A 22,168-nucleotide genomic window follows, 5' to 3' on the forward strand; every position below is an offset into this window, starting at 1 on the left:
GTTGACAGTGCATGTCAGAGCAAAAACCAAGCCATGAGGTCGAAGGAATTGTCCGTAGAGCTCCGAGACAGGATTGTGTCGAGGCACAGATCTGGGGAAGGGTACAAAAACATTTCTGCAGCATTGAAGGTCCCCAAGAACACAGTGGTCTTCATCATTCTTAAATGGAAGAAGTTTGGAACCACCAAGACTCTTCCTAGAGCTGGTTGCCCAGCCAAACTGAGCAATCAGGGAAGAAGGGCCTTGGTCAGGGAGGTGACCAAGAACCATATGATCACTCTGACAGAGCTCCAGAGTTCCTCTGTGGCGATGGGAGAACCTTCCAGAAGGACAACCATCTCTGCAGCACTCCACCAATCAGGTCTTTATGGTAGAGTGGCCAGACGGAAGCCACTCCTCAGCGGCAGGGACTGGGAGACTAGTCAGAATTGAGGGAAAGATGAATGGAGCAAAGTACAGAGAGATCCTTGCTGAAAACCTGCTACAGAGCGCTCAGGACCTCAGACTAGGGTGAAGGTTCACCTTCCAACAGGACAACGACCCTAAACAAACAGCCAAGACAATTCAGGAGTCACTTCGGGACAAGTCTCTGAATGTCCTTGAGTGGCCTAGTCAGAGCCCGGACTTGAACCCGATCGAGTATCTCTGGAGAGACCTGAAAATAGCTTTGCAACAATGCTCTCCATTCAACATGACAGAACTTGAGAGGATCTGCAGAATGGGAGAATTTCCCCAAATACAGGTGTGCCAAGCTTGTAGCATCATTTCCATTTCCACATTTGTTGTTGTAATCACTGCCAAAGGTGCTTCAACAAAGTACTGAGTAAAGGGTCTGAATACCTATGTAAATGTAATATTTCAGTTTTAGATTTTTTTATACATTTGCAAAAAATATATAGAAAACGTTATTTGCTTTGTCATTATGGGATGTTGTGTGTAGATTGATGAGGAACACATTTAAAAAAAAAAAAAAAAAAATGAGAATAAGGCTGTAACGTAACAAAATGTGGAAAAGGGGTCTGAATACTTTCCGAATGTTACTGTATAGTGGATGAGCCTTGACTAGAATACAGTATATACAAATAAAGTGGGTAAACAGTATGTAAACTTTCTTAAGTTGACCAGTGTTCAATGACGATTTACAGTGACTTCTGAAAATATTCACACCCCTTGACTTACAGTCTCAGTTCAAAATGTATTAAATATAAACAATTCTCACCCATCTTCACACAATACCCCATAATGACAAATTGAAAACATATTTTTAAACATTTGTGCACATTTCTTGAAAATGAAATACAGAAATATTTAATTTACATAAGTATTCACATCCGAATCAATTATTTGTATACACATCTTTGGCAGCAATTACAGCTGTCTTTCTGGATCTTGTCTCTAAGAGCTTTCCATACCTGGATTGTGCAACATTTGCCCATTATTCTTTTCTATATTCTTCAAGCTCTGTCACATTTGTTGTTGATCATTGCTAGACATCCATTTTCAGGTCTTGCCATTGATTTTCAAGTAGATTTAAGTCAGGTTTTCCTCTTGGATTTTGCCAGTGTTTAACTCCATTCCATTTCTTTTTTATCCTGAAAAACTCCCCAGGCCCTAAACGATTACAAGCATATCCATAACATGATGCAGCCACCACTATGCTTGAAAATATGGAGAGTGGTACTTAGTAATGTGTTGTAATGGATTTTCCCCAAACATAACACTTTGTGTTCGGGACAAAAAGTGAATTGCTTTGCCACATTTTTTGCAGTATTTCTTAAGTGCCTTGTTGCAAACAGGATGCATGTTTTGGAATATTTTTATTCTATACAGGCTTCCCTCTTTTCACTCTGTCAATTAGGTTACCATTGTGGTGTAACTAAAATCAGTAACTACATCCTCAGTTTTCTCGTATCACAGCCATTCAACTCTCTAACTGTTTTAAAGTGACCATTGGCCTTGTGAAATCCCTGACTGGTTTCTATCCTCTCCGGAAACTGAGTTAGGAAGGACGCTTGTGATTTTGTAGTGACTGGGTGTATTAATACACCATCCAAAGTGTAATTAATAACTTAATAATGCTCAAAGGGATATTCAATGTCTGCTTCTTTTTTACCACCCATCTACCAATAGGTGTCTTTCTTTGCAAGGCATTGGAAAACCTCCTTGGTCTTTGTCGTTGAATCTGTGTTTGAAATTCACTGCTCAACTGAGGGACCTTATAGATAACTTCATGTGACACCGGGGGCACAAAGTGGTGCACCACTTTGGAATACTGCCCTACTTTGTTGCCTCCACTTTGAGACTGTTAGATCCGTTATCAAGGTCTCATTTGCCCCCTCATGTGTTAAGAAAGAGGAACAGCAACTAAATTTCTCCACTGGAGAAACTGAATTTACTTCAGGCGAAATCTGTTTGTTGACATCAAAAACAATTACAAGTCTGGCTTTAATGGTACAATAATCATCAGTGATCCTCAATGTTTATTTTAAAATGGATAACTCCGGTCCTAGTTGCTGATTGGACGAGGAGAGATCAAGCCGTTATACAGTTTATAATATGGAGTGCTACACCCCATGGCAGGAATAATGATGGTGACTGCAGATTTTTTGTGTTTTTATTTAATAATATTTTTGCACAAAACCTGATTGCATTTCCACGTCCATGTCCAGATTCCATTCTTGTTTCTCGCCTTCTTATCGTCTGGCTTTCCCTCTCTTTCCTACCACTCTGCCTTGTTTGAACAAACAATACTAACCCCCTTCTATTCCAGTTGAATAATTGTATAACCCTTCCTTTGTTTACTTACGTCACTCCTCCTCCTCCTGGTTTGGGTTGGGCACTTCTCTCTGTATGTTACCTGCTTACCACTCTACAATATAACCTCTCAGTGTATTACCTTATTATTACTCACCGCCCATTTATACTATTTTATCCCGACTCGCTTTCTTTGCTGTGCTATTACCGATTCCTCTCAGTTCACCCCCTTCCTTGTTTCTTACTTCCTCGCCAGTAGTTACCCCTCCTCTTTACCCCTCTCCTGCTCTACTCTCGTTACCCCCTCCTCTTTACCCCTTCTCATCCTCTAGTTACCCTTTACCCTCCTCTGTTGTTTTGCAGCCGGTGTTGATGTCGTCAGGCCACAATCCTATGTACACCTCTGCTGTTTCCACACTGGTAAGAGCACAGCACCTCCTGATGCTCACAGCGCTTCTGTTCTATCCTCACCATCATCATCATCATCGCAGTGGCTTTCTTACATCTTTACTAGTCATGTATTGTGACATCATTTTGAGTCCTGCAAGTCGAGCTTGGTTGTATTATCACAGTTTACTGTCTATTGTGATAATGAGGTCATCTTCACTGTGGTCATATTGCTCATCTGTGACTTGTGATTAGGAATTAAAATACTAGAATGTACATTAACCTTGATATGATGGTCCAAAGATCAGCCATGTTGGGCAGGGAGTTGTTCAACCATGGTTTGCCAGTGTTGTGTTAAGATATTGTGTAAAACGATGACTGTGAAGGATTTATCTGCACTGTATGTATGTTAATTAGCTTGTCAGACAGTTTTTGAAAGAAGGATTCCATTCATTTTTCACATTAACTGCCAGTATGCAAACATTCCATTTCAACAATGAAGTCAATCCACAACCAAACTCTGGCTGGAATCAGTTGATGATAGGACTTAGACAAGTTGTAAATGCAACAAGTACTGCTATTGTATCAGATAATAACACTGACAGCTTTCCAAGAAAACTACTTCTGTTTACATATATTTTAGAGGCTATTCATACAGAAAATTGTTATAAAACCTGTATAAACTGTATTTATAATTATATGACTAAATTTTAGGTTGACTATAATTTCATTGCACAATTTCTGATAAATCATATGCCTTACTTTTATTTTCCTGCATAAGTAAAAGCAGGAAATGCATCCCCTATGCCTCTACTGCCATTCATTCCAATTAGACTGGTTTTGGATTTCTCCCTGACCAAGATGTCTGCCATTTTTACTCCATAATGGAACTTTGAGGGCATATAACATATCCCCTCTAGTAATGTAATAGGATCTCTATTGTCTGTGATGTGGTCATAATGTGGTCATACTCATACAGAACCAACATCTGGACTGGTCGTTCTCACATTGCAGATTATGTTTTTTGCTACAGAGCGGTGTTACATCTTCTGCAGTATCCACTTGGCTAATGTCTGTGTATTTTTTTAGGTGTGAAGTTTCACTCTGTTCTGAATCCAGGTGAAGCTCCTAGTGTTGTTATTTGTGGTGAAAAGCAGGTTCTGACTAGAGGGAGTACAGCTACGACCGGAAGTGACGTTTTCCTAGCAGGTTAGGGTAATTTACTCAGCAGGTTAGGATCATTTACTCAGCAGGTTAGGATCATTTACTCAGCAGGTTAGGATCATTTACTCAGCAGGTTAGGGTAATTTACTCAGCAGGTTAGGGTAATTTACTCAGCAGGTTAGGATCATTTACTCAGCAGGTTAGGGTAATTTACTCAGCAGGTTAGGGTAATTTACTCAGCAGGTTAGGATCATTTACTCAGCAGGTTAGGGTAATTTACTCAGCAGGTTAGGGTAATTTACTCAGCAGGTTAGGATCATTTACTCAGCAGGTTAGGGTAATTTACTCAGCAGGTTAGGATCATTTACTCAGCGGGTTAGGATCATTTACTCAGCAGGTTAGGATCATTTACTCAGCAGGTTAGGGTAATTTACTCAGCAGGTTAGGATCATTTACTCAGCGGGTTAGGATCATTTACTCAGCAGGTTAGGATCATTTACTCAGCAGGTTAGGATCATTTACTCAGCAGGTTAGGGTAATTTACTCAGCAGGTTAGGATCATTTACTCAGCAGGTTAGGATCATTTACTCAGCAGGTTAGGATCATTTACTCAGCAGGTTAGGATCATTTACTCAGCAGGTTAGGGTAATTTACTCAGCAGGTTAGGATCATTTACTCAGCAGGTTAGGACCATTTACTCAGCATGTTAGGATCATTTACTCAGCAGGTTAGGATCATTTACTCAGCAGGTTAGGACCATTTACTCAGCAGGTTAGGATCATTTACTCAGCAGGTTAGGATCATTTACTCAGCAGGTTAGGATCATTTACTCAGCAGGTTAGGATCATTTACTCAGCAGGTTAGGATCATTTACTCAGCAGGTTAGGATCATTTACTCAGCAGGTTAGGGTAATTTACTCAGCAGGTTAGGATCATTTACTCAGCAGGTTAGGATCATTTACTCAGCAGGTTAGGATCATTTACTCAGCAGGTTAGGGTAATTTACTCAGCAGGTTAGGATCATTTACTCAGCAGGTTAGGATCATTTACTCAGCAGGTTAGGATCATTTACTCAGCAGGTTAGGGTAATTTACTCAGCAGGTTAGGGTAATTTACTCAGCAGGTTAGGGTAATTTACTCAGCAGGTTAGGGTAATTTACTCAGCAGGTTAGGGTAATTTACTCAGCAGGTTAGGATCATTTACTCAGCAGGTTAGGGTAATTTACTCAGCAGGTTAGGGTAATTTACTCAGCAGGTTAGGGTAATTTACTCAGCAGGTTAGGATCATTTACTCAGCAGGTTAGGGTAATTTACTCAGCAGGTTAGGATCATTTACTCAGCAGGTTAGGGTAATTTACTCAGAAGGTTAGGATCATTTACTCAGCAGGTTAGGGTAATTTACTCAGAAGGTTAGGATAATTAACGTGGCAGGTTAGGAGACTTAGGATAAGGTTGAGAAAATGTTTAGGGTTAGTTAAAACTCTCTCCTAACCTGCTACGAAAAGTAACTTCCAGTCATAGCTGCACTCCCTCTAGTCCCAACCTGAGAAGCATTGGCTACCTAGTCTATTTGACTGGCTGATTGCCAAGGTCAGTTGTGATATTGTGTCAATGATCTATCTACAGGATATGGATATTTGGATAATCCTTCTGTGAAGTTATGTATATTTCAAAGGAGCTTTAGGCCAGTGCAGCAGGGATTGACTGTGGCCAGGAGGGGGCAGTGTTTAACTGTGGAATTCTCATCTCTTTTTTTATAACCTTGAAAAGGTGGCCATGCTGCATAAACAGTGATGCATATGTTTAATAATGAGGGGCAGAGTTGTTGTGAACAAATTGAAGTTGCTGTTGGACCATTATTCTGGCATTGAGGCGTTCAGTTACTGTTCGATTGAACGTTAGAATTGGCAAAACGAGTTACCTAAGAGTTACCTCAGCGACTTTGATGATGCCAGGCGCGCCAGCTTAGTCTCATAGACTAGACATTATATAGTAAACGTAAGGTTGCAAGTTGGAATCTAATCACGGACAACTTTAGCATTTTAGCTAATTGCCATCTTTTCGACTACTTACTACTTTTTAGCTACTTTGCAACTACTTAGCATGTTAACTAACCCTTCCCCTAAACCTAACCCTAGCCCTAAACTCAACCCTTTAACCAAACTTCTAAACTTAACGCTAACCTTAAACCTAACCCCTAACCTCTAGCCTAGCTAGCGTTAGCCACCTAGCTAGAATTCGTAACATATCATACAAAAAAGGGTGATGGCCATCCATAAATTTATATACACCATACAAAACATAACATATCACACTAAATGGAGTGTCTCAGATTTACATACAAAATAATATGAAATGCTCTGAGACCAGCTTGGGCACGCCGGTTCCAGTAGCTCAGAAATGGCCGGCCTCCTGGGCTTTTCACGCGCGATAGTGTCTAGAGTTTTCCAGAGAATGGTACGACAAACAGAAAACATTGAGCAGTCCTGTGGGCGAGAACAGCTCGTTGTTGAGTGGTGGAAGGAGAATGGCAGGAATGGTGCAAGCGAACAGGCGGGCCACAATCAGGCAAATAACAGCGCAGTACAACAGTGGTGTGCAGAACGGCATCTCGGAACGCACAACTCGTCGGTCCTCGTCACGGATGGGCTATTGCAACAGACGACCACACCTGGTTCCAGTCCTATCAGCTAAAAACAAGAAGAAGCGGCTCCCGTGGGCACGCGATCACCAACACTGGACTACTGAGGTGTGGAAAAACATTGCCTGTTCTGACGAGTCCCAGTTCCTGTTGCGTCATGCTGACGGCAGAGTCAGGATTTGGCGTCCGTGGCCCCATCCTGCCAGGTGTCAACGGTACAGGCTGGTGGTGGTGCTGTAATGGTGTGAGGAACGTTAAGTCCCTTAATAACAATTGAGCAATGTTTCCATGCCCAAAGAATTCAGGCTGTTCTGGGGCAAATAGGGGTCCGGCCTGGTACTAGATGGTGTACCTAATAAACTGGCCACTGAGTGTATATTCAGCTCATTTGAAATGTAGAAGGCAGGAAGGGTGAGGAGGGAGGGAGGGAAAAAAAGGTTTTAACACATGTATCCCCATATGGCGTGTGTGTGTGTGTGTGTGTGTGTGTGTGTGTGTGTGTGTGTGTGTGTGTGTGTGTGTGTGTGTGTGTGTGTGTGTGTGTGTGTGTGTGTGTGTGTGTGTGTGTGTGTGTGTGTGTGTGTGTGTGTGTGTGTCAACATGAGCTGGGGTGTGATGCTGCGTTGTGTAGCGTGCGCCTTAGGGATTCAGCTCCCCAGACGGTCAGCAGTGATCCAATAGAGGATATCTCCCCCAACACACGTACACCCGCACCCACACACACTCTTGCCTCTGCATTGACAGGAAGACATTGATGTGGTTTTATAGGCAGATGGCAGCAGTTGTGGTGTCGTTGGCTGCTAGGTGCTTAAATGTGCTCAGTTTGCCAGCAACACTGAGGACTCCTGTCCTGTTCTGCACTGTTCTTATGCTTTATGGGTAGGATTGCCTCAGGAAGCACTGCAGTGGGTTGGCATGGCAACAGGAGATGGCCCTGCCCTTACAAAAAAAAAAGTAACGTGAAAAAAAACACGTGGTTTTCGGACACGTAAACATATCACGTGAAAAACATGTTATTCTCCTCACATGTGAAAGGTGGTGTTAACATGTGAACTCTAAATGTAATACATGTGGAAATATGGTTACACGTCAAATTTAAGGTCAACATGTCAAACCGCAAATTTGACGTGTTTTTTTTGTAAGGATGTTGGCTTAACCCTCCTCCTCGGTTATGGAGATGACGGCACCAGGGTCCCGGTGCTTTGGCTTGGAGCCCTTAAGACTGTTTTCAGTCTGAGATCTAAATCAGATCTAAATTAGACCTGTTTATGATAGCGTCTTCTGACAGGTATTTGACTGATTGGCTGTCAACGCCAATCCAATGGTGTGTTTTTGTATTATCACCGCTCTGATCCGAATCAACCCTTCTTATACATGATTATATTGATCCTTATTACCCAATACTACTCCCCCCTATCCACTGCACTACACTGAACATTAGCCTACTTTACTCCCTACACTATACTGTTCTATCACTCAACTGCTCCCCCGCCCTCTGCTCAGCATCCTCCCTCACTCCCTCGCCTCCCATGCAATGTATACTATTAGAGTTCAGTCGTTTGACCCTCAGATTAACTGCCATGTTTGGGTTACAGTAAAGTAACCCAGTAATTTTTTTCTGCAGGAATTCAATTAAAAATGTTCTCTAGTGTATTCCACCGGGGCTCTGCATTCTTCCTATTCCCTGCCTCTCTCCTCCCCTCCCTCTTTCTCTCTGCACTCCTCTCTGTATCTGACTTGTATCTTCATTTTCTCCATCTTCCTTACTTTTCTTTAATAAATGTTTAAAGACGTCCCTGCAGCTCCAATGTAATTACTGTGCAGGAGCAGCTCGGGTCTACTGGGGAGGGGAGAGGAGAGAGCAGAGGAAGGCAAAGACGATGCACGCTAGAAGAGGAGAGAATCGTCAGCATTAGATAGAGGAGAGGGGGGATTGTAGTGGGAGGGAGAGTAGAGAGTAGAGTGGGCCCTGTAATTGGAAGTGAGAGAAAATTAGGTAAGAGGGGGAGAAAGGTATTGTATTTACCAAAGTGAGGCTGTCAGCTCTGCATGTTCTTACATAACTCTTGTGTGTGTGTGTGTGTGTGTGTGTGTGTGTGTGTGTGTGTGCGTGCGTGTGTGTGTGTGTGTGTGTGTGTGTGTGTGTGTGTGTGTGCGTGCGTGCGTGCGTGTGTGCGTGCTAGTTGCGTGCGTGCTAGTTGCGTGCATGTGTGCGTGCTTGTGAACGCGTGCACTTGTGCATATATAATGAGTGTACAAGACATTATAAACACCTTCCTAATATTGAGCTGCACCCCATTTTGTCCCCAGAACAGCCTCAATTCGTCGGGGCATGGACTCTACAAGGTGTCAAAAGCGTTTCGCAGGGATGTTGGCCCATGTTGACTCCAATGCTTCCCACAGTTGTGTCAAGTTGTCTGGATGTCCTTTGGGTGGTGGACCATTCTTGATACACATAGGGAAACTGTTGAGCATGAAAAACCCAGCAGCGTTGCAGTTCTTGACACAAACCGGTGAAGCCTGGCACCTTCTACCATATCCCGATCAAAGGCACTTAAATCTTTTGTCTTGCCCATTCACCCTCTGAATGGCAGACACATACACAATGACTATGTCAGCTTGGCATGTTCTTACATAACTCCCATGTGTATGTGTGTGTGCATGTGTGTGTGTGTGTGTGTGTGTGTGTGTGTGTGTGTGTGTGTGTGTGTGTGTGTGTGTGTGTGTGTGTGTGTGTGTGTGTGTGTGTGTGTGTGTGTGTGTGTGTGTGTGTGTGTGTGTGTGCGCGCGCGCGCTTGTGTGTGTGTGCGTGCACTTATGCATTTACTTAGCGCTCCATCTCTGTCCTGTGTTGCTGTCCATGGTGCTTACTTTATTGGCTGCAGCAGAGTGGGGAGAAAGAGAGGAGGGAAGGGGAGGACACAGACACAACAGAGGAGAAAGAGAGAGAAACAAACAGAATATTAAATTAAACGTTAAAGATGTGCTCTCTGGTCCCAGTGATACTGTAGTAAAGTGACAGCCCTGTAGAGTCGAGCAAGCCTGGAAGTGGAGCACTGTCAAACTCAGCTCAGACAGACTGACTGGCTGACAGACAGACTGGGGCTGCCTGCCTAGTGGCAGACAGACAGGGGCTGCCTGCTAGAGAGGACTAGCTCATTGGAAGGCTGCATGTCAGCAGTACATACTGCACTGCATTGGGATAACACTGTGTAAACCGCTAGGATGGTAGAGTGGGTTGCTGCTATGCCATGTTTAGTTGATGAGTGGTGCAGATTATGCTTTGAGCAGACCACGGGGATATTAAACATGTAGCAGTGTGTTTCACTTTAGATTAAAATGTCAATTTAGGTTTATCACTACTTGTGCCATAGTTCCCACCCCAACCCCACCTCTACCCTCTTCAAACATCAACACCACCAACACAATCAACACCCCTCCCCGCCATCATAATTGCCATAAAACTTTCCCACTTCCCCTTCCCCGGGGTGGGAGGGGTGCTGCAGCCGCTGCACCAGCATAAACTGTATCTCAGTGAGCACAGGACAAGGGTAAAGAGACAGGGGATATTCGCTCAGGAGAGAGAGACTACAGCGGGCTGTTGTAAAGCGGAGGATGGAGCTCGAAGGGAGACACCGGTCGCGCTCCTCAGAATAAAGAATAACCTATTTTAGATCAGAAAGAGATATCCAGATGACGAATGTGTTTTTAGCTTGTTTTCCCAAATTAGATGCAGACATATTCAGTTCGATCTGAATGGCAAATACGTAGCCCGATCCTAGGCTATTCGTAGGCTTGGCTATTTTGACAGCTGTTCAAAATAGCGCTATTGCTCATATTTGAACAGTAGGCTAATTATCAGACCGACAGGTTGGCTATACAATCCCACTCAAACCGCAGTGTTGGGAATTCCTCAAATGACCGACTCCACACTTGGATTACACAGCAGAGCAGGGGGTGGAAGGAACATTGTCGCCGGAGTCCAAACTCTATTCCGCCTCTCCAGAGTTATTTTGGTACCCAGCCCGGGACTGTGGCACCCCCGGATTTAAAAGTGTTTGTCTGGCTTTGAATGTAAAGCTATCTGCGTTCCCAGCCCAATGCTTGATATCAGGGGTATTGTTGAGATTTTTGTCTTTCTGTTGTTAAAGTAGGCTGGCCTAATTTTGCATTAGTTGAAAGTGCATGTTTAGTATGAGGTTATTTTAAAAGTATTTTTCACTTACATCGATAAATTCCCAGGCTATACCGATATTCCTAATAATTGTGTCATGTGGCAGACAAACTGCCTTGATATAATATGGGTTTATGAATTTGTCATGTTTTTTTGAGAGGAAACGCCCCTTGAGAGCACCTCCTCTCTTCTCTCTCTGCCACCCACTTATCCGGCTCGTCCATCATTTTGGGAGGTGAACGGTGTTTGTTAGGTTCCCCACGGCGGCTCAGTGTTCAGCACTCAGGCAGGATGTTCGTCTCCGTGTGGTATGCCAAAAAAATGGGCCGGCGGTTCATCAACAACGTCCGGAAAGCCAAGAAGCATCCGCACCATATAATGGTAGGCACCAATTAGAAGTGGTTGTTGACTGACTGGTTGACTGACTGCTCTGATGATAGATTTGGCAGATACAGCTATGTCATTTTGATATTTGGTATGGTTTCGGTGGTTTCCTATGGATTTTGAAAATGGGACTGTATCTGAAATTATCTAAATGAAAAATAGGAGATTTGTGAGTTTCTATGGAAATAGATATGATAGATCGGTCTTAATGTAATATTGAACATAGACATCCATTTAAATGTGTGCTGCACCATGAGTGAAGGCTTATTCCTAAGAATCTCTAGATAAACTGCTTTATGGAGTCAACAAACTGAATTGGTATGGTCATATGGTCCATGTCTGTTCCAGCACTTGCAGTCTGACTCTCATCAAAAGCTTTGTTTGGTACCAGTTTATCAGAATGGTCAACTCTCTGTCCAGAATGTCAAATGGAAAAGCTTATGCTGGCAAGATAGGGAGAAATTATAAACTCTATTTGTTGAGTGAGACTTTTCTCAATTCAGTGGATGGTTTCTTTCATGGATTCTTTATACATTTGCTAATATTGGCACTTATAAACATAATGCTTGGATTTCTGGAATGAGGATATAGCAGCCACACATTTGGCCTCTGAGAAATGCGTGAATCACAGACCGTATGTCCCAATAATGTGATAAAATCTTCCTTTGTAGCTCCTCTTTGTATGCTGTAGCGTAGCCCGTGTCTGTGTATGTGTGGGAGTATATTGTGCTCATAACTCTCTGACCAAATCCTTTGAGTCCCTTCTGTTGTAACAAAGTGATGCTACGCATTTGTCATTTACAGCTTCAGTGTGCAGAGGGATGTGTAGGAGGCCCTTATCTCGCTCTCCCTCTCTCTTAAACACAAACACATGCAGCATTACACACATGTACACACCCTATGGCTTTTCTGTGGGAGTGCATTTGAGGTTTTAATAAAGAACGGTGTGTGAGATAGAAAATGAAATTGTATTTGTCACATGCGCCTAATAGAACGGGTGTAGACTTTACAGTGAAATGCTTGCTTACGAGCCCTTCCCAACGATGCAGAGTAAAAAAAAATCAAATATAGTAACAAGAATGAAGCTATATACAGGGAGTACCAGTATCAGATCAATGTGCAGGGTACAAGGTATTTGAGGTAGATATGTACATAAAGGCAGGGTAATGTGACTAGATAAGAGTACAAATAAAAAATAAAGACCAGAGTAGCAGCAGCATGTGTGAAACTGTGTGTGTGTGTGTGTGTTGTGTCGGAATGTGTGTGTGCATATGTAGTGTATGTGAATGTGTTTGGGTTTTGTGTGAGAGTGTGTGTATAGATAGGGTCAATGCAGATACTCCGGGTAACCATTTAATGAACAATTTAATGGTCTTATGGCTATTTGGCAGTCTTATGGCTTGGGGACAGAAGCTTACTCGGAGAATGTTTGTACGAGAGCCAATGCTCCGGTACCGTTTACCGGAAGGTAGCAAAGTGAAGAGTCTGTGGCTCGGGTGGCTGAAGTCTTTGACAATGTTTCAGGCCTTCCTATGACACCGCCAGATATAGAGGTCCTGGGAGACAGGGAGGTTGGCCCCAGTGATGTACTGGGCTGTCCGCCCTACCCTCTGTAGCGTTTTGCGGTCGAGGGCGATGCATTTGCCATACCAAGCAGTGATACAGGTATGCAGCCAGTCACGATGCTCTCGATAGTGCAGCTGTATATGACAAACCTTTTCAGCCTCCTGAGGGGTATGAGGTGCTGTCGTGCCCTCTTCACGACTGTGTGGGTGTGTGTGGACTATGTTAAGTCCTTAGTGATGTGGACGCCAAGAAACTTGAAGCTCTTGGCCTGCTCCACTACAGCCCCGTAGATGTTGATGGAGGCATACTCTCCTCTCTTTCTCCTGTAGTCCATGATCAGCTCCTTGGTTTTACTGACATTGAAGGAGAGGTTGTTGTCCTGGCACCACACTGCCAAGTCTCTGACCTCCTTCCTGTAGGCTGTCTCATCACTGTCGGTGATCTATCAACATTGTGTAGTCAGCAAACTTGTTCTATTGGGTCATGCAGTCGTGGGTGAACAGGGAGTTCAGGAGGGGACTAAGCACACACCCCTGAGGGGCCCCCCTGTTGAGGGTCAGCGTGGCGGAGGTGTTGTTGCCTACCCTCCCCACCTGGGGCTGCCCATCAGGACCTCCAGGATCCAGTTGCAGAGGGAATTGTTCAGTCCCAGGATCCTGAGCTTTGTGATGAGCTTGGAGGGGACTATGGTGTTGAACGCTGAGCTGTAGTCTATGAACAGCATTGTCACATAGTTATTTCCTCTCTTGTCCAGGTGGGAGATGGCAGTGTGAAGTGTAATTGAGATTGCGTCATCTGTGGATCTGTTGGGGTGGTATGCGACTTGGAGTGGGTCCAGGGTGTCTGGGATGATGGTGTTGATGGCCAGCCTTTCAAAGCACTTCATAATTAAAGATGTGAGTGCTACACGGCGATAGTCCTTTAGGCAGGTAACCTTGGAGGGACAATTGTGGTCAGCTTGAAACATGTTGGGATTTACCGACTTGGACAATGGGGGATTGAAATTGTGCATGAAGACACTTGCCAGCTGGTCTGTGCATGCTCTGAGAACGCACCCTGGTGTTCTGTCTGGCCCAACGACCTTGCGAGTGTTAACCTGTTTAAAAGTTTAACTCACATCGGCCGTGCAGAGCGAGATCGCACAGTCATCCGGAACAACAGGGGCTTTCATGCAGGACTTTGTTGTTTTCCTCAAAGCGAGCATAAATGGCATTTAGATCGTTTGGGAGTTCTGCATCACTGGGAATCTCATGGCTGGGTTTCCCTTTGTAATTTTATTATTTATTTCCCAAATTCGTTATCGTCTGCAAGCCCTGCCACATCCGACGGATATATGCTGATCTGCTAGTGTGTGAATGATGTCCCATCCAAATAAACCCTTGTAACATCCCCATTGCACGCACAGTGACACATGCGCACACACTGTTCATGCACGCACGCACGCACGCACGCACGCACGCACGCACGCATACACACACGTATGGATCTGCTCCCTTCCCCCACATATTCCCTCCCTTCCCCCACATATACAGTATCTCTCCCTCCTTCGTCCCCCCTCTACTCTCCTCCTGTCCTTCCTTCGTTGGAGCTGTGCTGCCCTCAGGTCAGGGCCAGTCTGGAGTGTGCTGGCCTTTTCTGTTCCTGTCTCTTCTTCTGGTATCGCTCTCTATCTCACTCAGCATCTGTTTACCCTGCTTTCTCCCTTAAACAGAGTACACATTTAGACACAGCAGCTACAGAAATAGAAACAAATCTCTAGTTGCCTGACTGACTGCACAATCAGTGCTGTTTTGGAAGATTTAAACACTCCAATGAAAATGTCTGATTGTTGCTACTCACGCGAGTCCCTTGATGTCTCTAGATTGCAATATGAAGGGTATGCCAGATAAAGCAGTGAACCGACCAGAGGGTTGTGATTGATGTCATGGGTGATAGTGTAGGTGTAGGGTATGTGTGTGTTAGTAGATCTTGTTGGCATAGCTTTTAGGTTAATTGTGGTTCATTTTGTCCTAACTGACTGAAGCCATTTGATAAGCTGCTTTGTGTTTTGCTCGATGAATTGTTGAGTGTATATCGGGGCGCGCTGTTACGACACTTCTTGTGTTAACTTGCGCAGACACACATTGCTTAGAACACAGCTGTAACGTACAGCTAGCCTACTCGCCATATGTTAGGCTTTTTATTTCCTGAAAATGAAGTCTGACAGAGACTAGGCCTGTTACCTGAACTAGCCTGTAAGATCCCTATTATAGGTATGTCTTACTGCGCTTCATTTGAAACAACACATATGAATTTTCTCTAAAAGCTCTGTAGTCTTGAAGACAATATCTGCTGACAGCATTGTTCTGTCATTTGTCTTGACTGTTTCCAACTGCTACAGTGACATACACTAAATATACAAAAGTATGTGGGAACGCCTTCAAATTAGTGGATTCGGCTATTTCAGCCACACCCGTTGCTGACCGGTGTATGAAATCGAGCAACAACGGCTCGAAGTGGTAGGCCACACAAGCTCACAGAATGGGACTGCCGAGTGCTGAAGCACGTAGCAACACTCACTACTGAGTTCCAAACGGCCTCTGGAAGCAACGTCAGCACAAGAGCCGCACACAAGCCTAAGATCACCATGTGCAATGCCAAGCGTCTGCTGGAGTGGTGTAAAACTCGCCGCCATTGGACTCTGGAGCAGTGGAAACGCAAACTCTGCAGTGATGAATCATGCTTCACCATCTGGCAGTCCGACGGACTAATCTGGGTTTGGCTGACGCCAGGAGAACGCTACCTATCCCAATGCATAGTGCCGACTGTAAAGTTTGGTGGAGGAGGAATAATGGTCTGTTTTTCATGGTTCGGGCTAGGCCCCTTAGTTCCAGTGAAGGGAAATATTAATGCTACAGCATACAATGACATTCTAGACGATTCTTTGCTTCCAACTTTGTGGCAACAGTTTGGGGAAGGCCCTTCCCTGTTTCAGCATAATAATGCCCCCATGCACAAAGCGAGGTCCATACAGAAATGGTTTCTCAAGATCGGTGTGGAAGAACCTGACTGGCCTGCACAAAACCCTGACCTGGTCCTGTAGTGTATAGTGTTTTAAAAATGAGCTTTCTGCCTTCTGCTGCCAGTACAGACATGCTCTCTAGTGCCAACTGATCCTAAGAGGGATGATAGATTTGTGGCTGGAGCAGAAACAAAATGGCTTTGTTTAAGGTGTAGCAGCCATCGATCGCTTTCTTAATGAACACACAAAAAGTACCACTCCACCGCTCCGTTGATTCTACCTTCCCTCCAAACTCTCTCGCTCTCTCTTGATCGTTCTCTCTTGCTCTCATTCTCTCTCTCCCACCACTGTCTTTCTCTGTGCTCCCCTGTTGAGGCCTGGTGAAAGCCTGCTGGTCAGCATATTTAGGCTGTGCATTTATATTTCAGCACTCTCTGAGGCCCAACTCCGATTTGATGTTAAAACATTTAAACTCTAGCGAGGTAGTGATCATGTGGGGCTATTTTCAGTTGTCTGCCGGTGGACTACCTTTTAACCTCTGCCTCTCCAGCAGACTGATTGACATAACACTGGCTGTCACTCCATCACCTAAACCTGCACACTGACTCACCACTCCCTCCTCCTCTTCCATAGGAGCATGTGTATATGTCAACAGTACACTCAGCAAAATGCACCCTTGCAAGCACACACATCCACTATCTATCTCAATCAGATAACAAACAAAACACACATTCTCTCTCTCTGTATCTCACAGACAGACAGACAGACAGACAGACAGACAGACAGACAGACAGACAGACAGACAGACAGACAGACAGACAGACAGACAGCATCAATAAATGAACAACCTTACTTTAGGAAACTAATATATTTGCATGTTGATGTATATAGGGCTCTATCTCTCTCTTTTTCTGTCTCTCTCTCTCTTCTCTCTCTTCTCTCTTTGTAATGGCTCCAGGGTATCGTGAGGCTAGAAATCAAGCAATTACATCACGCTCCTTCAACCCCTTATCTGTCCTCGCAGTCACACTCCCCTCCATGGCTCTCCATCCTTTCTCATGGCTTTCAGTGTTTTTGTCATTTGCCCTTACCACTTGTCCTCTGGCGATTACTGCTGCTCGTTTAGAGCCTATCAGCGGAGTGTGCTGGTGTAGTGGGCAGCTATACATGTGTCTATACTGTGTAGACGATATTCTACATATCTCACATGCAACTCGTAATAAGACTAAGCAATTAGCCTATTCAAATGTTTATCGAACTCTATAAAGATAATTAGCAATATGCAAGAGGCTTCAGTCGATCCACGTGCAATCAAGTATTATGGGTTTAGCCGACGAAGATCAACGAATGGTCATGAGGAGCGAATATCAAAGCAAGTATCATTTAATAACTTTGTAAAATGAATGGTTTCACATACAAGGCATACATCTTTATGTAGGCAACACTGACATTAACAAAGCCTTATCCTAGGCATATAGATTCTAAGGTTAACGTACAAGGCAAAGCATTGACAAAGAGATGCTTACTAGTTTGAGGACTAGGAGCCTAGCAAATGAGAATTGATCATCAACTTTCCTCCATGGCTGGAAACAGGGTAAGAGAGAGAACAAAGGCATTTGATTACATTTATAACATCTGAAGGTGTAACCTTTCAACCCAAGACCAACCACCATTGACCAATCAAACAAAACCAAGTTTACAGTGTAACCTGACCACCAAGGCCCAATCTCTATAGGGTGTCACAGCTGAGACCAGTGTAAATAAGACAGAATTACAGAGAGGACCATAAAACCTTTTTGAGAGTAATTTAGGGTTCACCCTGTACAGATACAAATAACCACAGAGATCATCCATCCATATACAGTTGAAGTCGGAAGTTTGCATACACGTAGGTTGGAGTCATTAAAACTCGTTTTTTCAACCACTCCACACATTTCTTATTAACAAACTATAGTTTTGGCAAGCCGGTTAGGACATCTACTTTGTACGTGACACAAGTCATTTTTCCAACAATTGTTTACAGACAGATTATTTCACTTATAATTCACTGTATCACAATTCCAGTGGATCAGAAGTGTACATACACGAAGTTGACTCTGCCTTTAAACAGCTTGGAAAATTCCAGAAAATGATGTCATGGCTTTAGAAGCTTCTGAAAAGGCTAATTGACACCATTTGAGTCAATTGAAGGTGTATGTCACGTTCCTGACCTGTTTTCCGTTGTTTTTTGTATTTGTTTAGTATGGTCAGGGCGTGAGCTGGGTGGGTAGTCTATGTTATGTGTTTCTATGTTGGGTTCAATGTGTTGCCTGATATGGTTCTCAATTAGGGGCAGGTGTTTGACGTTTCCTCTGATTGAGAACCATATTAAGGTAGGCTGTTCACACCGTTTGTTTGTGGGTGATTGTCTTCCGTGTCAGTGTTTGTACCACACGGGACTGTTTCGTTTGTCTAGTCTGTTCCTGTTCGTGCGTTCTTCGTTTTATGTAAGTTCTCATGTTCAGGTCGGTCTACGTCGTTTTTGTTATTTTGTAATTTATTCAAGTGTACTTTGTGTTTCGTCTTGTCTAATAAATGCATCAGGTATTCATCACCCGCTGCATTTTGGTCCGATCCTTGCTCCTCCTCGTCCGAGGAGGAGAACAACTTAGACGCCCGTTACAGTGTACCTGTGGATGTATTTCAAGGCCTACCTTCAAACTTAGTGCCTCTTTGCTTGACATCATGGGAAAATCAAAATACCTCAGAAAAAATATTGTAGACCTCCACAAGTCTGGTTCATCCTTGGGAGCAATTTCCAAATGCCTGAAGGTTCCACGTTCATCTGTACAAACAATAGTACGCAAGTATAAACACCATGGGACCACGCAGCCGTCATACTGCTCAGGAAAGAGACACGTTCTGTCTCCTAGAGATGAACGTACTTTGGTGCGAAAAGTGAAAATCAATCCCAGAACAACAGCAAAGGACCTTGTGAAGATGCTGAAGGAAACAGGTACAAAAGTATCTATATCCACAGTAAAACAAGTCCTATATCAACATAACCTGAATGGCCGCTCACTAAAGAAGAAGACACTGCTCCAAAACCGCCATAGAAAAGCCAGACTACGGTTTGCAACTGCACATGGGGACAAAGATTGTACTTTTTGGAGAAATGTCCTCTGGTCTGATGATACAAAAATAGAACTGTTTGGCTGTAATGACCATCGTTATGTTTGGAGGAAAAATGGGGGAGGCTTGCAAGCCGAAGAACACCATCCCAACGGTGAAGCACAGGGGTGGCAGCATCATGTTGTGGGGGTGCTTTGCTGCAGGAGGGACTTGTGCACTTCACAAAATAGATGGCATCATGATGTAGGAAAATTATGTGGATACATTGAAGCAACATCTCAAGACATCAGTCAGGAAGTTAAAGCTTGGTTGCAAGTCGGACTTCCAAATGGACAATGACCCCAAGCATACTTCCAAAGTTGTGGCAAAATGGCTTAAGGACAACAAAGTCAAGGTATTGGAGTGGCCATCACAAAGCCCTGACCTCAATCCTTTAGAACATTTGTGGGCAGAACTGGAAAAGCGTGTGCGAGCAAGGAGGCCTACAAACCTGATTCAGTTACACCAGCTCTGTCAGGAGGAGTGGGCCAAAATTCACCCAACCTATTGTGGGAAGGTTGTGGAAGGCTACCCGAAACATTTGACCCAAGTTAAACAATTTAAAGGCAATGCTACCAAATACTAATTGAGTGTATGTAAACTTCTGACCCACTGGGAATGTGATGAAAGAAATAAAAGCTGAAATAAATCATTCTCTCTACTATTATTCTGACATTTCACATTCTTAAAATAAAGTGGTGATCCTAACTGACCTAAGACAGGGAATTTTTACTCGGATTAAATGTCAGGAATTGTGAAAAACTGAGTTTAAATGTATTTAGCTAAGGTGTATGTGAACTTCCGACTTCAATTGTAGATAGCATCAGAGTTATCCTCAGTGGTCAAGTTTCAGAGAGATACCAAACATGGAAAATATAGTATTATTCAATCACATTCAATAGTCAGTCCTCTGAATACTGTAACAGAGAGAAACATTTCGGCCCCTCAGAGTGGGGAAGAGCTGACTAGTCCTTTGTCGTTGTCCTCTGCCTTCCAACTCTGACTGTCAGAGAGTCAGAGTAGACTGTCAGAGAGCGCATACATTAGGGCCGAGCCTACACTGGGTTGGATCTTAGCATACATTCCTATTGGGAGGATAGTGATTAATATCAGGATCAATATTCTGGTTGGCTGTGATTTTTATTCAGAGGTTCCAGTTAGTGGCTAGGGTCAAGGTTCGTTGTTGGATATCGGAGAAGGGGAGACAGGTTATGCCAGGGGGTTCAGTTTATCAGTGAAGGTTTAAGGGTGGCCCGGGAATTAGAGAGGAGGATAGGGTAACCGCCTCTAAGGCACGGAGATGGGAGAGCTGAGTAGGTGGCATAAAAATGGAAGTGGGCGACTGCTAAATCCACTGAATCCTGGCAACTCCAGCCTCCCACTCCTTGACAAAACACAAGGAGGGAGTCGCCTGTCAGAACCCCCTGCAGGAGAACTGTTTGCACTGGGGGTTGTGCACTGACTGCAAAGTGTATGTTTCTTAGCCTAGATAGAGTGCCTATAGAAAATCTACACCCCCTTGAACGTTTTTCACATTTTGCTGCCTTAAAAATTGTATCTAAAAAGGGATTCAATTCATTTTTGTCCCCTAGTGAGGGAAAAAAGTATTTGATCCCCTGCTGATTTTGTACGTTTGCCCATTGACAAAGAAATGATCAGTCTATAATTTTAATGGTAGGTTTATTTGAACAGTGAGAGACAGAATAACAACAAAAAATCCAGAAAAACGCATGTCAAAAATGTTATAAATTGATTTGCATTTTAATGAGGGAAATAAGTATTTGACCCCCTCTCAATCAGAAAGATTTCTGGCTCCCAGGTGTCTTTCATACAGGTAACGAGCTGAGATTAGGAGCACACTCTTAAAGGGAGTGCTCCTAATCTCAGTTTGTTACCTGTATAAAAGACACCTGTCCACAGAAGCAATCAATCAATCAGATTCCAAACTCTCCACCATGGCCAAGACCAAAGAGCTCTCCAAGGATGTCAGGGACAAGATTGTAGACCTACACAAGGCCGGAATGGGCTACAAGACCATCGCCAAGCAGCTTGGTGAGAAGGTGACAACAGTTGGTGCGATTATTCGCAAATGGAAGAAACACAAAAGAACTGTCAATCTCCCTCGGCCTGGGGCTCCATGCAAGATCTCACCTCGTGGAGTTGCAATGATCATGAGAACGGTGAGGAATCAGTCCAGAACTACACGGGAGGATCTTGTAAATGATCTCAAGGCAGCTGGGACCATAGTCACCAAGAAAACAATTGGTAACACACTACGCCGTGAAGGACTGAAATCCTGCAGCGCCCGCAAGGTCCCCCTGCTCAAGAAAGCACATATACATGCCCGTCTGAAGTTTGCCAATGAACATCTGAAAGATTCAGAGGACAACTGGGTGAAAGTGTCGTGGTCAAATGAGACCAAAATGGAGCTCTTTGGCATCAACTCAACTCGCCATGTTTGGAGGAGGAGGAATGCTGCCTATGACCCCAAGAACACCATCCCCACCATCAAACATGGAGGTAGAAACATTATGCTTTGGGGGTGTTTTTCTGCTAAGGGGACAGGACAACTTCACCGCCTCAAAGGGACGATGGACGGGGCCATGTACCGTCAAATCTTGGGTGAGAACCTCCTTCCCTCAGCCAGGGCATTGAAAATGGGTCGTGGATGGGTATTCCAGCATGACAATGACCCAAAACACACGGCCAAGGCAACAAAAGGGGTGGTTCAAGAAGAAGCACATTAAGGTCCTGGAGTGGCCTAGCCAGTCTCCAGACCTTAATCCCATAGAAAATCTGTGGAGGGAGCTGAAGGTTCGAGTTGCCAAACGTCAGCCTCGAAACCTTAATGACTTGGAGAAGATCTGCAAAGAGGAGTGGGACAAAATCCCTCCTGAGATGTGTGCAAACCTGGTGGCCAACTACAAGAAACGTCTGACCTCTGTGA

At 44.0% G+C, this 22,168-nt stretch overlaps 1 protein-coding gene across 14 annotated transcripts in view; it reads left to right on the forward strand.

The window, feature by feature from the left end:
* The window catches only part of LOC129868965 (disks large homolog 4-like), a 109,483-nt gene that overhangs the window by 49,424 nt on the left and 37,891 nt on the right, over nucleotides 1-22,168 (forward strand). For 9 of the 14 annotated variants that reach the window (XM_055943358.1, XM_055943356.1, XM_055943360.1 and 6 more), the window contains one exon: nucleotides 3,118-3,174. The exons of 2 other annotated variants lie outside the window; for them this stretch is intronic. In XM_055943358.1, the coding sequence (XP_055799333.1) occupies nucleotides 3,118-3,174 (57 nt within the window). Of the gene's footprint in view, nucleotides 1-3,117; nucleotides 3,175-10,456; nucleotides 11,502-22,168 lie in introns of those variants that run through there. 3 more of the 14 variants (XM_055943362.1, XM_055943366.1, XM_055943364.1) reach the window with 3 other exon arrangements.

Source organism: Salvelinus fontinalis, chromosome 13, assembly GCF_029448725.1.
Source record: "Salvelinus fontinalis isolate EN_2023a chromosome 13, ASM2944872v1, whole genome shotgun sequence".
NCBI classification, from domain to species: domain Eukaryota; kingdom Metazoa; phylum Chordata; class Actinopteri; order Salmoniformes; family Salmonidae; genus Salvelinus; species Salvelinus fontinalis.